Here is a 17,506-nt window from a genome sequence, read left to right on the forward strand (position 1 = left end):
CCAGCTTTTTTTGCTAGTTATCAAGCTAAATGTTGGCCTCCTTTTTTAGCTAGCTAATTTGCTTCTTTTTTGCGAGCTATCAAGCTAAAAGTTGGACTTCCGTTTTAGCTAGTTAGCTAACTTTTTTTTGCTAGTTATCAAGCTGAATGTTGGCCTCCTTTTTTGCCAGCTAGTTTGCTTCTTTTTTTTTGCTAGCTATCAAGCTAAAGGTTGGCCTTCCATTTTAGCTAGCTCGCTAACTTTCTTTGCTAGTTATCAAGCTAAATGTTGACCTCCATTTTTAGCTAGTTAGTTTGCTTTTTTAGCTAGCCAGCTGGATAGTTTTGGTTTTTTTTGCTAGGTGTCAAGCTAAAAGTTGGCCTCCCATATTAGCTAGCTAGCTATCCTTTTTTGCTAGCCATCAAGCTAAAAGTTGGCCCTCCGTTTTAGCTAGCTAGCTAACTTTCTTTGCTAGTTACCAAGCTAAATGTTGACCTTCTTTTTTAGCTAGCTAGTTTGCTTTTTTGGTAGTTATGAAATGAAATGAAATGATCTGCATTTATATAGCGCTTTTCAAGTCAATGACTTCCCAAAGCGCTTTACAATGTGCTCCACATTTCCCAATAGCGGCCTTGCAGCCATTTAAGGCGCTAACCTGCTTATTGGGGGTATTATTAGGGTTCAGTGTCTTACCCAAGGACACTTCGACATGTAACACGGACAAGCCGGGATTTGAACTGGAATCCCTTGATCCCAAGACGAGCGCTCTACCTCCTGAGCTACTGCCGTTATCAAGCTAAAAGTTGGCCTCCTTTTTTTAGCTAGCTAGTTTGTTTTTTTTTGCTAGTTATCAAGCTAAAAGTTGGCCTCTTTTTTAGCTAGCCAGCTGGATTTTTTTTTTTTGCTAGTTGTCAAGCTAAAAGTTGGCCTCCCATTTTAGCTAGCTAGCTAAGCTTTTTTGCTGGTTATCAAGCTAAAAGTTGGCCTCCTTTTTTAGCCAGCCAGCTAGCTATCCTTTTTTGCTAGCTATCAAGCTAAAAGTTGGCCTTCCGTTTTAGCTAGCTACCTAACTTTCTTTGCTAGTTATCAAGCTAAATGTTGACCTCCTTTTTAGCTAGCTAGTTTGCTTTTTTTCTAGTTATCAAGCTAAAAGTTGGCCTTCTGTTTTAGCTAGCCAACTAGATAGTTTTGGTTTTTTTGCTAGTTCTTAAGCTATAAGTTGGCCTCCCATTTTAGCTAGCTAGCTAACCTTTTTTGCTGGTTATCAAGCTAAAAGTTGGCCTCCTTTTTCAGCTAGCCAGGTAGGTTTCTTTTTTGCTTGTTATCAAGCTAAAAGTGGACCTCCTGTTTTAGCGAGCTAGCTCACTTTTTTTTGCTAGTTAAACCAACATGTACTTACTTACTTTCCTTTTTAAAATGTGTTTCTTTTCTCAAACAGCTCCGGGCAAATTGGTGTTGTTTTAAAAGCTTAAACGGAACCAGTTTGGCCGAACTGAACTCGTATAAAGTGTACTTTGCGTCATTAGAACATTAGAATAGCAAACATTCCACCTTCTTCTTTTTTTTCGTATTTATTCTTCGCAACTGCAACATTTACTGGAAAGGTGAGGCCTCGTCACAGTTTGTCACACACGTCGAAAAAAAGAAAGAAAAACTTACTTCAAATATTGACCCGAGCTGTTATCTTACCTGCGTGAAACGAAAAGTGAAAATGTTTCCTTTCAAGATCTCCGTTGTGCCTTGAATTTTTATCGTGTACTCCGAGTATATTATAATGAATCCTTGAATTTTTTGTGCTGCTTGGACGACGTTAGTGCTTCTCATTTGTTTTCTGTCCTGTCCCCCCTCAGAAGAAGAAATCCTCCTCCTCCCCCCCTTCCTTTATTGGTATTTTTCCTGATTATATAATATTCAGGCCGCACGGCGGGGCAGTGGTTAGCACATGTGCTTGGGAACCTCCTGCGTGGGTTCAAATCCAGCTCCAGACTTCCTGTGCGGAGTTTGTATGTTCTCCCCGTGCTTGCGTGGGTTACCTCCGGGCACTCCGGTTTCCTCCCACGTTCCAAAGACATGCATTTCTGGTGAATTGGCCGGTCCAAATTGTCCCTAGGTGTGAATGGGCGAGTGAGATGTCTGTCCCCGTGTGCCCTGCGATTGGCTGGCATCCAGTTCAGGGTGTCCCCTGCCCACTGCCCGATGATGGCTGGGATGGGCTCCAGCACCCCCGCGACCCTACTGAGGATAAGCGGTGTAGCTAATGAGATGAGATGAGACATAATATTCAATAGCGTTTTTTAAGTCATGAAGACCTCCCAAAGCGCTTTACAATGTGCTTCACACTTACCCATTCACACACACACTCACACACCAATAGGGAGTCGGCCTCCAAACGTTTTGAGGATAATCAAGATGCTAAATTGTCTGCATTTCTATAGCGCTTTTCAAGTCAATGAAGACCTCCCAAAGCGCTTTACAATGTGCTTCACACTTACGCATTCACACACACACACTCACACACCAATAGGGAGTCGGCCTCCAAACGTTTTGAGGATAATCAAGATGCTAAATGGTAAATGGTCTGCATTTCTATCACGCTTTTCAAGTCAATGAAGACCTCCCAAAGCGCTTTACAATGTGCTTCACACTTACCCATTCACACACACACTCACACACCAATAGGGAGTCGGCTTCCAAACGTTTTGAGGATAATCAAGATGCTAGATGGTCTGAATTTCTATCGCGCTTTTCAAGTCAATGAACACCTCCCAAAGCGCTTTACAATGTGCTTCACACTTACCCATTCACACACACACTCACACACCAATAGGGAGTCGGCTTCCAAACGTTTTGAGGATAATCAAGATGCTAAATGGTCTGCATTTCTATCGCGCTTTTCAAGTCAATGAACACCTCCCAAAGCGCTTTACAATGTGCTTCACACTTACCCATTGTTGGGGAAAAAACTATATTACAAACGTAGCGTTTACCAAATTGTTCGAATGAGTTATCTGACTCCATTAACCAAACACAAACTTCATTCTCCTAACAATGCATGCTCTTTTCTTAATTTGGGGAAAAACATTGACAAGAGACAGGCATTTCCACACGGGGGCAGATTTATTTTCTTAGAGTATTTAACTAGGTGAATTCCATCAAATTTAGCCGAATTATTGTCGAATTAGTCGAATTAGTCTTTGTCGAGCCTCCCTCTCCCGTCTCTCTTCTTCCGTCTTTTTCACACACTGGGGCATTGGCTCCTCCCCCATGGGCGGGCCAGGAACTCCCACGTCGCCACCTCGTCTGACCGGTGCGTCACGAAGGCCCCCCCCAATGGGGCGGGTCAGGTGCCAGCTTCACCACCTCCTCGCCGAAAGGCGCCGCCATGTCTAATAAATCCCTTATAGTCAAATAAATAGAATATAAAATCCTTCACCATTCACACACACACTCACACACCAATAGGGAGTCAGCCATGCAAGGCGCCTACCTGCCTATTGGGGGCATTAGGGATTCAGTGTCTTGCCCAAAGAAACTTTGACATATAACATGGAGTAGAAGAAAGAGGGAAGGAGTGAGTGTGAGAGTAAAACAAGTGAGAAAAAGAGAAAGTGAGAGAAAAAAAGAGAGAAATAGATCAAAGAGAGGGATGAATGGAGAAAGTGAAAGAGAGAGACAGTGAGAAAAAAAGAGAAAAAGTGAGAGAAAAGCTACAAGATGAGAGAGAGAAAACGAGAGAAAAGGAAAAACAGAGACAGAGAGAGAAAAAGAAAGAAGAGAGAGAAAAAGACAAAATAGATTTTAAAAAAGGAAATGTATATATACATATTATATTTGCCCTGCAATTGGCTGGCAACCAGTTCAGGGTGTCCCCTGCCCACTGCCCAATGATTGCTGGGATGGGCTCCAGCACTCCCACGACCCTACTGAGGATAAGCGGTGTAGCTAATGAGGTGAGATGAGATTTTATATATATATATATATATATATATATATATATATATATATATATATATATATATATATATATATATATAAAATCCTTATATTTTGACCAGATTGGCTGGCAACCAGTACAGGGTGTCCCCTGCCCACTGCCCGAGAATAGCTTGGATGAGCTCCAGTACCCCCGCGACCCTACTGAGAATAAGCGGTGCAGATAATGGATGGATGGATGAATATTTTGACCATGTTTGTTTTGCGGGCCGTAGTTTGCCCACCCCCAAAGCTCTGAACCTAAACTCACCCCCGCTACAAACCGTATTTTAAGTTTATAAATGCGTTGAAGAATGTAATAATCCAAAAGAAAGAGATAATAGTGCGGCCATGAGCTGACACGCCTCCAAAAAGGAAGGAAGGATAGAAAGGGAGGAAAGATGTTTTCTCATACAACCTTGGAACATTGAGGACCTTAAGTCCCGCCTTGTTACTCAGTCATTCGCTTATATCCATTCGCGCAACCGTCTGTCAATCATGAAACGGACTCGTGACGTCACCGGGAGAGGAGTGGATGACGAAGGAGGGGCGCAATTCCAACCAGGAAAAAAAAAACCATCAGGAACGATGAATTTCCCGATTTGACTGTCAGAATTTAATACTTTTAGAGCGTTTCGGGTCTCGGAGGAGAACATTCGGACTAAACGCGCTTCCGAGCGATGAAGTCTATCCCGGCAGTCCGTGCTTTTCTTCCCGCTGCAATTCCAAGGATGGCTCACTCAAGCTAACCTAGCTAGCTAACTGGTTAGCTCAATTAGCCATCCCTGCTTCCCCCCCCTTTAACTTAACCGTCATTTTCCTCAAGTGGCCATTTTCTTTTGATTTCAAGTGCAAATTGAGCTTTTGTTGTCGATAGCTTGTCGGTGCGCGCGTGCGGTAGATGGACGAGGTGAAGGGCGGCTGTTGCTATCACTGCGCGGGCGTAAAGTGTCTGCGACGGGGCGGCTAGGCTCGCGGGTGGGCTCCCGACAAATGTGGCAGGGGCGGCCCGCAGTGTCCCGCTGTCTCCGGGGCACGAGTGTTTAATCAAAATAGGCTTTTTAGAAGCAAGTGTGGTGAAGCTTTGCACGACTGAGCCGCTGCGAGGGGAATGATTAAAAAGGTGGCGGTGGCACACCGGGAATCTCATTTCATAACACCTCCACGTTAGCTAGAAGTGTTTTTTTTTCCTGCAGTCGCTTTTCTCCATTGCAATTTATTTTCCCCTCTTGCGATTTGCATACGAGCTGTCAAATATTTGTCACCGGGAACGAGCGAGGAAAGTCGCCTGATCCCATTCGGGATCGACTTTAAGGAGCTCGCGATCGACTTTTCAGTGCGATCCACTACCCCCTCCCCAATCGTCAAGCGGGGCTTTTCTGGCTCATGCGGTGATGACTCTTGACTCCATGATGGCTTGTTGCCTGAGTGAAGAGGCGAAGGAGTCGAAACGGATCAACTCTGAAATCGAGAAGCAACTGCGGCGGGACAAACGGGACGCCAGGAGGGAGCTGAAGTTGCTTCTGCTGGGTAAGCCTCATCGTCCTGCACGCGGGGACAAACGGTCAAGTTTATTTCAAGCGGTGTGGTATGCAAAAACCCTGCACCCACTTGTCAAATTGACACGCTTTTTGAGTGGCTGCTTATTCAAATGGGTTGTGGTGACGCTCCCAACAGGAGCTAGAACAGCTGCCTGTATACAGAAGATTGATAACTATTTATTACAGTTACATAATACATTTATGATCAATTTCCTGAGTTTCCCTTCTTCTCTAATATAGGAGTCTGAAACCCGTTTGACCCAAAGAGCCATAATAGCAAATATATTTTCTGCACAGACAACAGATTATTGCAAACCACAGACTATAATGACACCATCCCCTGATCTAAAACCTGTATGAGGGCAAATATCAACAAAAAAATATAGGTTATTCAGATGCTATAGAATAAAAGTGTGTTTTAAGCTTAGATTTAAACATTTCCACTGAGGTTGCAGATCGAATCTCAGGGGGAAGAGCATTCCACAGCACCGGGGCCCGAATGGAGAACGCTCTCGAACCTGCGGATTTCTTCTTGGCTCTTGGGATCACTAGTAGACAAGCGTTTTCAGAGCCAAGGCTCCGGACCGGAACATAGGGGGGAAATTCAATCTGAACGATATGAGTGAGCGAGTCCATGCATGATTTTGTATACTACCAACAGAACCTTCAAATCACATCTTAAGCTAACGGGGAGCCAATGCAGGTTAGCTGAAATCGAGATAACTTTATTGTCTTAAGCGCCTCGCTGCAGCATTTTGTACCAGCTGAAAGCTCTTGATTTTGGACTCCGGGAGACCGGAGAGTAGTGCATTACAGTAATCGAGACGGGAGGTAACAAACGCATGAGTTATAATCTCAGCATCAACAAATATACCACTTTAAACTTGTTTCCCTCCTGCTGTTACTTTTGATTCTTGATGCTTACTTTGACCTCCATTTTTGTCATAAATAATGGTTTCAAAACAAGTTACAAGCGTTTTTTTTAATGTCAGAATACACTGCAAAGATACTGAGGTATTCACCTTGGGTTCAGGCGGTCACCCAATAAAATTGCTCTGTGTGTTTGGCTGGCATTTCTGTCTGTTTATAGTTTTTCTGTGGGTTTTCATCCTTAAGTGTCTCAACAGTGAACATAAATTGTTTAATGAGCTTCCATATAAAGGATTCCTTAGCGACATCTAGCCAAAACGGTATATGTTTGTGTGACACTATGTGAAACGGTAGTCTGCTCCAGTATATGCTCCTTATATCCTGGACAGAAGCATTTAGACTTTTAGCGTTTTGTTAGTTTTGCGCGTACTAGACCTGACTCTGTGCTTATCAAGTTTAGGGTGCTGTAAATGAGATTTGCATGAATATAATTGTATCTCTGAGTCATGAAAAGAGCCATAAAAGGCTCGCGAGCCATAGGTTCCTGACCCCTGCTCTAGCATAAGGGCCACCAACCTTTTGTAAGCTAGGAGCCACTTTTTGTTACTAATTGGCGCAAAGGCCGACTATTTTGATATACATTTTTAAAATAACTTGTTACTATGTTATTAGCCGGTTTTAATTTATAAAAGTTAATTTAACCACTCAAACATTTGAGTTCAAAATCAACGATAAAACCACAATGGCTCATCACAGGTGAGCTATCTTCATAAGTCGTCCGCAGGCTACTCTGGGGTTTTCTTGAGGGCCTAGCCCAGGGGTGTCAAACTCATTTTAACTCAGGGGGCCACACGATACAACAAACATTCTGTCGGGGGCCGGACTAGTAGATTAAAGAGAAAGAAAAAGAGGGATAAAGAAATAAGAGAAAGAGGGCGGGACAAAGAAAGAGAGAGAGGGAGAGAGCGTGAGAAAGAAAAGAGATAAAGAGAGAAGTCGTGAGAGAGGGGGAAAGAAAGGGAGAGGAAGAAAGCAATCCAAAGAGAAATAGAAAGACAGATGGAGAGAAAAGAGAAAATAAAGTGCAAAGGGTAGGAAGAGAGAAAGAGAAGAGAGAGAAAAGGAAAAAAGAAGTTAGAGCAAAAGAAGTTAGAAAGACACAGAGAAAAAGAGACAAAAGAGCAATAAAGGAAGAGAAAAAGAGACACAAAGAGTGAAGACAGAGAGTGGGAGAAAAGGGGTGAAAAAGAGACACAGAGAGAGAGAAATAAAGTCAAGTACAGTGTCTTTGTGAGAGGCACCTGGCTTTGGCAACATCAAGTGGACATATTTCAACCTGCAGCTCGTTTTTCTCTTGTGCTTCTTTGGGTGTTTTCTCGCGGGCCGGATTCGATCACCTAGCGGGCCTGAACTGGCTGCCTGTTTGACTCCTGTGGCCTAGCCAGTGCCTGTGAGGAACCACGTTGGAGACCCTTACTCGAGAATTTCTTTGTTCCTTACCATTACTTAAGAAATAAGATTTATTTTACATGAGTTAGTATAGATTCTAGGTTTCGGAACCTAGGAGATATTGGTGTATCGGCTACCTTCTAGTGCCCAGATAACTATATGAATTTCTGATGCACTTACAACTTAGGGCAGTTTCCAAGTACTCCTATTTATCCTGATATACATTTTCTTATTTTTCTATTTCAAATTTTTATTGTGTGTTTAGTATGGAGTTCTGTGTTGAATCTAGCTGTAAACTACTATGTTGTTGTCAATAACAATAAAGACAGTTCTAATTCAGAAACCAAAAACGACACGATTGGTAGATTTCTATTAAGTACGGGAATTAATGCATTTGCATATTATGGGCAGCACTCTTATGACCAATTAAAAAAAGGGAAAACCCCAAAATGTGTTTGTTTAAAAGTATTTTTTAAGTATCATGTTTGCAAAAGGAGGATAATTTGATATACTGTACAGGACTGTCACAGAAAATGAGAATATTGTGACGAAGTTCTTCGTTTTCTGCAATGCTATCAAAAACCAACACAAGTATGATTTTGGATTCATTACGAATCAAGTGAAATCTTTCAAGGATTTTATTATTTTAACCTTGAGTATGGCTGACAGTCCAATATACCGCTAATATGTTCAAATATTTTTAAACTGGATTCTGTATTCCATTTTTCGCCATATTCACACATATCAAAACTATAAAAGATTTGCAATATTTCACTTGCAATATTAAAACAATAAACAAATTGCTATCTCATTAGCTACACCGCTTATCCTCAGTAGGGTCGCGGGGGTGCTGGAGCCCATCCCAGCAATCATCGGCAGTGGGCAGGGGACACCCTGAACTGGTTGCCTGCCAATGAATGGCAGGGCACTCGGGGACAGACAACTCACTCGCTCATTCACACCTAGGGACAATTTAGACCGGCCAATTCACCTGAAATGCATGTTTTTGGAATGTGGGAGGAACCGGAGTGCCCGAGGGAAACCCACACAAGCACGGGGAAAACATACAAACTCCGCACAGGAAGTCTGGAACTGGATTTGAACCCACGCAGGAGGTTCCCAAGACATGAACTGTGCCGCACATGCGCTAACCACTGCACCGCCGTGCTGCCCACAAATTGCGATATTTCTTTTAATTAGTATTGGATTCAGAATGTACGACATATATTTTTTTTTTAATTGCGTGACAGAAAATGAAGAACTTTTTGCAATATTCAAATTTTCTGCGACAGTCAAAATGAAAATCTGAATTTATTTTTACAGCAGTTTCAAAGCGTCTTTTACAAATGGTTCCAAGATGTTGTAACTGTTTAAACCACTACCGGTACTTAAACTTCATTGTCATTGATAACAACACAGTAAACATTGTTTACAAGATAAGATGCAACGTTCCAAGACAAACATGTCTGAATAAAGGTGAAAATGTGATTAATAAGAGAATATTAGGATACATAGGTGTTAACTACAATTTGTTTGTAGATTCCACTAAATTACTTGTACATCAGAAATTTGTGCCATCAAATTTGCAGCAACATTGTGCTAAAATAAGAATGCAACATAATTTATTTCTTTATTAAAGTTCGGTATTTGCAGTGTCTGAAACTCATGACTAAAAGTTACCGGACACCAGGTCAGACAAGTCTAAAAAGTTGCCTGCCCAGCCATAAAGTGGACTGCCCCATTTTTCACAACTTGAAACACAATAAGACGACTCATCGCAAAGAAACCCGTTGTTGCACAGTATTAAGGATTGATAATCACCATATATAACGGAACAATACTTTAAAATTAAGTTTATTATAAATCTACTTAAAACATTCATTGGATGTATATGACATCGCTGTTTTCCATCTGCCATCAGTATGTACCTGTATTTACTCATCTTCATTCATGCAATGTTTGCGTTGCGTCGTCTTCTACAAGCCACGTGAACTCCTCTTTCCACCATGCTTTTAATGTATGTTTACGTTTTGTAGCGTCATCCATTATGGTAGCTTCTTTTGAATCTTTCATCTGGGGCTGAGGTTTTGGCTTGATTCCTAACCACTTCTCCGTTTTTCTTGTGTTCTCTGCGCGTCTACTTTGGAAAATGATATGCAAATGCGAGACCTTATAAGGCTCGGGAAAGTCCGGAAGCACGAAGTTATTCGGTGGAGGCTTCTGATTGGCTGCCGAGTATGCAAATTAACAAACGAACCGAAATTTCCAAATCAAACGAAGATTTCGAAATTGGAATAAAGCAAATGTTTGATTTAATAAAATAAATTAGTAAAATTAAAACGAAAGATGTTTTTTTGTTTTCTTGAAAAAGTTGACGGCCACACGGGCGGATACTTTTGGTAAGTTGTACGTTATTTCAGACACTGGTATTTGTTAAAGTTAATAAAAAAAAAATCAACACTCACTTTCCAGAGTAAGTTTTTTTTCCTCTTATGTCCTTCTTTTCCCCCCAAATTCATAAGGTATTAATCCTCGAAAACGCTATTCACAATTGATTCTATTTTCATATTCCAAAATTTGATGAAAAACCATCTGAACTATGACAGGAAACAAATATGGCCCTTTGACTCCTGAGCCGCTTAATCCAGACCCCATCTTGGATTAAAACTCCAGTGCTGACTCTTTGTTCTCATTGAAACTCAGAATTCCGCGATTCAAGTGTGTAATGCCAAGAAGCCTTTAAATTGACTGTAACTCTTTAATACAGCAGACCCTCGGGAAACGATATTTCGCCATTGTGGGGTGGGAAATTCAAAGTAAAATTGCTTTATAGCAGGGGATGGAAATTTACAGTAATGTGTGGCCATTATTTACAGACTTTCCAATACTCTAGCTAAAATAAGTACTACTTATGTGTAATATTTGTTCATGATTAAGTAACCTTTTAAAGAAATGGTCTGCATTTCTATAGCGCTTTTCAAGTCAATGAAGATCTCCCAAAGCGCTTTACAATGTGCTTCACACTTACCCATCCACAAACACACTCACACACCAATAGGGAGTCAACCATGCAAGGCGGCTACCTGTTTATTGGGGGCATTAGGGATTCAGTGTCTTGCCCAAGGACACTCCGACATATAAGTAAAGAAGTAAAGGAAAAATTAAGTTTTATTTACATTTTATTTGACTTTACTGCTTGAGTCCTTGTTTTTATGCTCGCCTTATTTTTGATAATGGTCCAGATTGTCAAATGGTTACGGCTTGCGTGGTTTTCTCGTATTTCTACACAAACGTAAGCTTCGTTTCCATGGTTGTCATGTTTTTGCTTCCCTCTTAAGCATCACTGCAAGCTTTGAGACTCATAGCGAATTGAATTAAGTACAAAAATACAGTATTGTATCGCCGACTCGCAGTCTTCACGAAGCACACGAGATTCCGAACTGGATGACCAGACCGAAAGGCATTGTGCGTGGTAATTCAACCAATAGCATATTGTCATTTTTATGATGCTTTAATGCAAGCCAATTTCAGACTAGCATTTTGTAATGTTGACAAATAACGGTCAATTTGGGGACGTACTCTTACATACGCAGGAATAGTTATTGGGCACACTTAATAATTTGTTGTTGATTTTGTACAGTGGGGAAAATGCCAGAAATAGGGGCCCAAAAAGTTATTCCACACCATAAAGTCAAAAAGTTGTATCCAAGGGATCTAGATGGATAGATAGATACTTTATTCATCCCCGTAGGGAAATTAACACTTCCAGCAGTATCCTTTTGTTTATTGACAGATTAACAGGATGGCCTCAGGGTGCTGTGTTGTAGTCTAGCAACAGCGGAGTGTATGACGTCACACGCTAGTCCAAAAGTTCGATGTCCCTGCAGCAGATGGAAGTCTTTGTGCCCAGGGTTACACCACCTCGTGTTCTCGTAGATAGCGAGTCCACCTCCTCTCCGCTTCCAGCAGGCTTTTGTGTCTCTGTCTGTCCTAACAGCGCTGAAGCCGGGTAACTCCGCGTTAGCGTCCGGGATGCTAAACGTGAGCCACGTTTTCGTAAAACACAGCAAACTGAACTCCTTGTACGCTTTGATGTTTTTCACCAGCACTGCCAGTTCTACTGTGTTTTTAGCTCTAAATCCATCCTCATTGTGACTTTACAGGCTTGATGAATGGTTTCAAACTTTGCAGCACCATTTTTGTTTCATCCCGACTTCCTTTAAATGCATCAATGTGTTTAGACACTAATGAAACAAAACACACTTCGTAGTCTTCAATTAGTTGCCATTTTGACCCATTAAAGTTAGAGGAACAAAGACGGGCTTCGTTACACTGCTTATTTCACACATACTACGCAACATTCATTTCCGGGGTGAGAGGACGCTGGCGTGTATGTCGCCGCTTCTCACTCCAAAAACTTTTCCAAACTTTTTTCGAAGCTCAGATACTTTTTCTGATTTTTCTTTTGCCCTTCTGTTTTGGACTGTGGGTGTTTTGGTTGATGTAACCTGAACCAACATTTCACTTTATCAATCAAACCCTCGTAACTTAGCCCTCGGGCTAACTTAAACATACCAGCTGTCACAGCACCGGCCTCTCTCCCTCGTCATGGCGTGCCAAAACCTCGCTGCTTTTGGATTATTCCTGATACTCCTGACGTTCTGCCACCATCCAGCGACAGGATTGCTCCAGTATTCTATCGCAGATCTTCTCCGGATCCGGTGGATTGCGCGGGGGCCTCCGCCACCGGAGCTGCTCCACCATCCTGACATAACTCGCCTGCCTCGACGCCGCTACATTCACCGCGGATCGCGCAGGCACGTCGAGTATAAAAACCCTGGTTCAATCACCTCGACCTGGTCCACATCTCGACGCCCTCCCATAAACTGCGGCCGTAGGGCTAACTGCCATACATTAGCCCGCCTAGCTAGGTCGGCTAACAGCACTGCCGCCGTCAAACAAGACACCTCCGCCGTCAACTTTGGATTGCTGAACGTCCGCTCACTCAGGAACAAGGGCCACCTCATCCAAGACGTCCTCGCTGAACGAAAACTCGACTTCCTCGTTTTAACAGAAACTTGGCAACAAACAAACGACTTCGCTGCTCTGAATGACTCCACTCCTCCCGGCTTTGTTTACATCTGCCGTCCCCGTGGCAACGGCCGTGGAGGAGGTCTCGCGGTAATTCACCGCGAGAAGTGGAAAGTCTTGCCTGTCTCCGTCACTTCATCGACTTCCTTTGAATGTCTGGTGTTTAAGCTCCCCGGACCCACGCCAACCATTATTGCTTCAATTTATCGCCCCCCAAAGCCACATAGTGATTTTATCAATGAATTCTCCAGCTTAATTACACATTTATCCACTCTCTCGCCAAATTTAATTTTATTAGGAGATTTCAATATTCACATGGACAACCCCAACCTGCCACTCACCAGAGACTTCACATCCTGCCTGGAGAGTCTCGGGATACACAGCCTTATTGACTTCCCCACCCATATTAAAGGCCACACATTGGACTTGGTTTGCTGCTCTGGCCTCTCTACTTCCAAGCCCACTTCCAACGTTTTTCCTGAATCTGATCATGTCCTCCTCACTTTTAACACCGTACTCTGTCTCTCTACTGTCAAAACCTCCCGTCTCATTTCTTTTCGTAATACCAAAAATATCAACATTGACACCCTCTGCTCCATTATTGACTGTTCCCCACCCCCAGAAGCTCTTTCAAGCCCGGATGAGCTTACCACTCACTACAATACCTGCCTCACAAATATTCTAAATTCTCTTGCCCCCCTGAAAACCAGGACTGCCTCATTCTCCACATCTGCCCCCTGGTTTACACCCGCTCTTCGGTCAATGAAATCAAAGAACCGCCAACTTGAGCGACTCTATAAGAAAACCGGCCTCACCATCCATAAGGACATGTACACTACCCATACTGCTAAATACAAGGACCAAATTGCACAAACCAAATCCAGCTACTACTCCGGCCTCATCCTTTCCAACGAAGGAAATTCAAGAACTCTCTTCTCTGTCATTAACAAAATCCTCCAGCCACCAAATTATCTCCCCCTCCACCTGTACTCCACAGCAACCTGCAACTCCATAATGGAGTACTTCAATCACAAAATCCTTAAGATTCATCACAAACTCCATCAAAACCTGTCTGCTCCCTCCCCATCTGAATTTCCTTCTCCTTGCCACTTCTTCTCCAGTTTTGCTCCACCCACGACTGCTGAATTGTCCAACCTCATACTCAAATCCAAGCCCACCACTTGCCAGCTCGATCCCCTCCCTTCATCCCTTGTTAAATCCTGCCTCCCTTCCCTGCTTCCTCTCATATCTGCCATTATTCACTCCTCACTCTCTTCTGGTATTGTCCCATCACTTTTCAAAACCGCTGCTGTTACTCCTACACTTAAAAAACATGGTGCTGACCCCAACAACTTCGACAACCTCCGCCCCATCTCCAACCTTCCATTTATTTCAAAAATCCTTGAAAAAACTGTTGCTGCTCAACTCCACTCGCACCTGTCCCTCCACTCTCTCTATGAGCCCTTTCAGTCTGGTTTCCGCCCCCGCCACAGCACAGAGACTGCCCTAATCCGTATTGTAAATGATCTCCTCATAGCATCCGACTCCGGTTTAGTCTCCATCCTCATCCTCCTAGACTTGAGCGCCGCCTTCGACACAATCTCTCACCCTATCCTCCTCAATAGACTCTCCTCCATTGGTCTCACCCATACTCCCCTCAGTTGGTTCCATTCCTATCTCACTGGCCGCACTCAGTTTGTCCAGCTGAAATCCTTCACCTCAAAGCCCTCCCTAGTCACCACAGGTGTACCCCAGGGATCTGTCTTAGGTCCTCTTCTCTTCATCGTCTACCTCTTGCCTCTTGGTCATATCCTCCGCAAATTTAATATCCACTTTCACTGCTTTGCTGATGACACCCAACTCTACCTCTCCTGCAAACCAAACTCCATACTCCCACCTCCCTCCCTCACCTCTTGCCTTTCCGAACTCAAAACATGGTTCACAACAAACTTTCTTAAATTAAATGCCAATAAAACAGAATTCCTCCTTCTTGGCACCAAATCCACTTTATCCAAAGTAAACAACTTCTCTCTCAACATCGACAGCTCCTTAGTGTCCCCCTCCCCCCAGGTCAAGAGTCTGGGTGTCATCCTGGATAGCATGCTTACCTTCCACTCACATATCAACACCATCACCCGCACTGCTTATTTCCACCTCCGCAATATTACCAGACTCCGCCCTTCCCTCACCCCCCGCACTACTGCTATTCTCGTCCACAGTCTTGTCACATCCCGCCTTGACTACTGCAATGCTCTCCTCTTCGGCCTTCCCCAAAAGTCCCTCCATAAAATTCAGCTGGTTCAAAACGCCTCTGCTCGCATCATCACAAAAACATCTTCCCAGCAGCACATCACCCCCGTTCTCCAACAGCTACACTGGCTTCCTGTTCAGCATCGCATCAGCTACAAACTCATCTTATATACATATATGGCCATTCACAACCTGGCTCCTCCTTACCTGTCCGACCTTCTCCAGGTGCACGTCCCCACTCGCTCCCTCAGATCCTCGTCCTCCCTCCGACTGTCAGTGCCCCCTGCCCATCTGAGCACCATGGGAGCCAGAGCCTTCAGTCGCGCTGCTCCCAAGCTTTGGAACAATCTACCTCCGGACCTCCAAAACTGCACACCTCTCTCCACTTTTAAGTCCCGTCTAAAAACACACCTGTTCAGGACTGCCTACAACACATAGCTTCTCCATTTCTTATGTTTTTATGATTTTATGTCTTGTTTTTATTTATTATTTCGTTTACAACTTTTTAAATTGTATTTTTTTTCTTTCATTGTTTGTACAGTGTCCTTGGGTGGCCTGAAAGGCGCTTTTAAATAAAATGCATCATTATTATTACAAGTTGCAAACATGTGGTCACGCAAAAAATGCAACCAGCGTCTCACGCACAATACATACTCTGAGAGCATGCTATCATTATGTCACGCTAACAGGTGGATACATCTAGGTTAGTGGATGTTTTTTTTGGCAACACCCCTAGCCTGTTGTTGCATGGCCACAGCATGTATTTTAATGACTCAAAATACAAATAGTATTTCCTGCACCATTAGGCGTGACGGATTATAAGGCGAACCCCCAAAAGATCTTTTGTGATCTATTTTTCATAAACAGCGGTACCTCTACTTACAAATTGAATTGGTTCTAGGAGTATCTTTGTAACCTAAAACATTTCTTATTTGACACAATTTGAATGCAAATGCAAAAATTCATTCCAATCCCCGCAAAAGTATTTTTTTCTTAGTAAACCATAAAAGAGTCAAGTCATGCTTATTTGTGATGCCTTTAATCACAAACAGTCTCAAAGGGCTGGACAGACCACAGATCATTGCAAACCACAGACTATTGTGACACCATCCCCTGATCTAAAACCTACATGAGGGCAAATAATACACAGATATTGTCAACCTAAAATATAGTTTATTCATATGCAATAGAATAGAAGTGTGTTTTAAGCTTAGATTTAAACATTTACACTGAGGTTGCAGATCGAATCTCAGGGGGGAAGAGCATTCCACAGCACCGGGGCCCGAATAAGGAACACTCTTGAACCTGCGGATTTCTTCTTGGCTCTTGGGATCACTAGTAGACCAGCATTTTCAGATTGAAGGCTCCGGACAGGAACATAGGGCGAAATTAAATCTGAAAGATATGAGGGAGCAATTCCATGCATGATTTTGTATAGTACCAACAGAACCTTCAAATCACATCTTAAGCTAACAGGGAGCCAATGCAGGTTAGCTAAAATCGGGGTCATGTGATCAAACTTTCTTGTCCTGAAAAAAGAGCATCAAAACATGAAAATAAATTCATTTTAAAATTAGATTACGGCAAAATAAGCGTAAAATTACAGGCAAAAAATGTAAAAAAAAAAAAACAAAGAACAAATGAAATATCAAAAATATTCATTTCCCTTTTAACTGGCCTCTTTGTTGACTGGTTTTCAGCAGTATTTTTTTCCCTCTCGTTTCTTGAATAACTGATCCAATGAAGTCTGCTTATGACAATCCATTGAAAATGCTCGAGGCAGACGTTATAATAATGAGTGATAGCCCGACCTGTCAACACTTTTCACAAATTCCAAAACTTCATGGAAAATGTCTTAAATCTGGGCTGATGGAATGATGGCTGCATCCTCCTCCTTGTCGTCCTTAAACTCCTCCTGCACAGCAGTGTGTGTTTTAATTACTTTTCTACCATCTTTTTTTTGTTTCGATGGCCAGAAAAAGTCTTTCCCTCTTCTTTTGTCCTTCTTTTCTGCATGACTTTCATGGGGTATCGTTACCATACAGTAGACAGTTAACAGAGCGGGAATGGGACACAAAGAGCATGCCGTGATTTGAGCATATGCAGCGCCTGGTAGAACTCTGGGAGCGGCGAATGGCAGCGCGTACTATACTGTATTTTTTGACTTTGTATCCTGAAACACCTTTGTAACTAGAGGTGACATTTTCCTATTCAGGTTTTTCGTAACCTAAAATTGTATGTATAGACATTTGTAGAGTAGAGTAGAGGTACCACTGGATAAGACGCACTGGATTATAGAACGCTTGGAATTAAAACCACAGCAAGAGCTAGGGTTGCATAAAAAATCATACATT

General features: G+C 42.7%; 1 protein-coding gene across 3 annotated transcripts in view; it reads left to right on the top strand.

The window, feature by feature from the left end:
- The first annotated feature begins 4,466 nt into the window (after window positions 1-4,466).
- Window positions 4,467-17,506, top strand: part of LOC148355923 (guanine nucleotide-binding protein G(q) subunit alpha) — a 64,089-nt gene continuing 51,049 nt past the window's right edge. For all 3 annotated transcript variants that reach the window (XM_088350202.1, XM_088350200.1, XM_088350201.1), the window contains exon 1: window positions 4,467-5,481. In XM_088350202.1, coding sequence (XP_088206328.1) covers window positions 5,346-5,481 — 136 coding nt within the window. In that variant the 5' untranslated portion in view covers window positions 4,467-5,345. The remainder of the gene's footprint in view (window positions 5,482-17,506) is intronic.

The sequence above is a fragment of the Urocampus carinirostris genome, chromosome 12, assembly GCF_059441175.1.
Source record: "Urocampus carinirostris isolate Australia breed hairy pipefish chromosome 12, RoL_Ucar_1.0, whole genome shotgun sequence".
Classification (NCBI taxonomy): Eukaryota; Metazoa; Chordata; class Actinopteri; order Syngnathiformes; family Syngnathidae; genus Urocampus; species Urocampus carinirostris.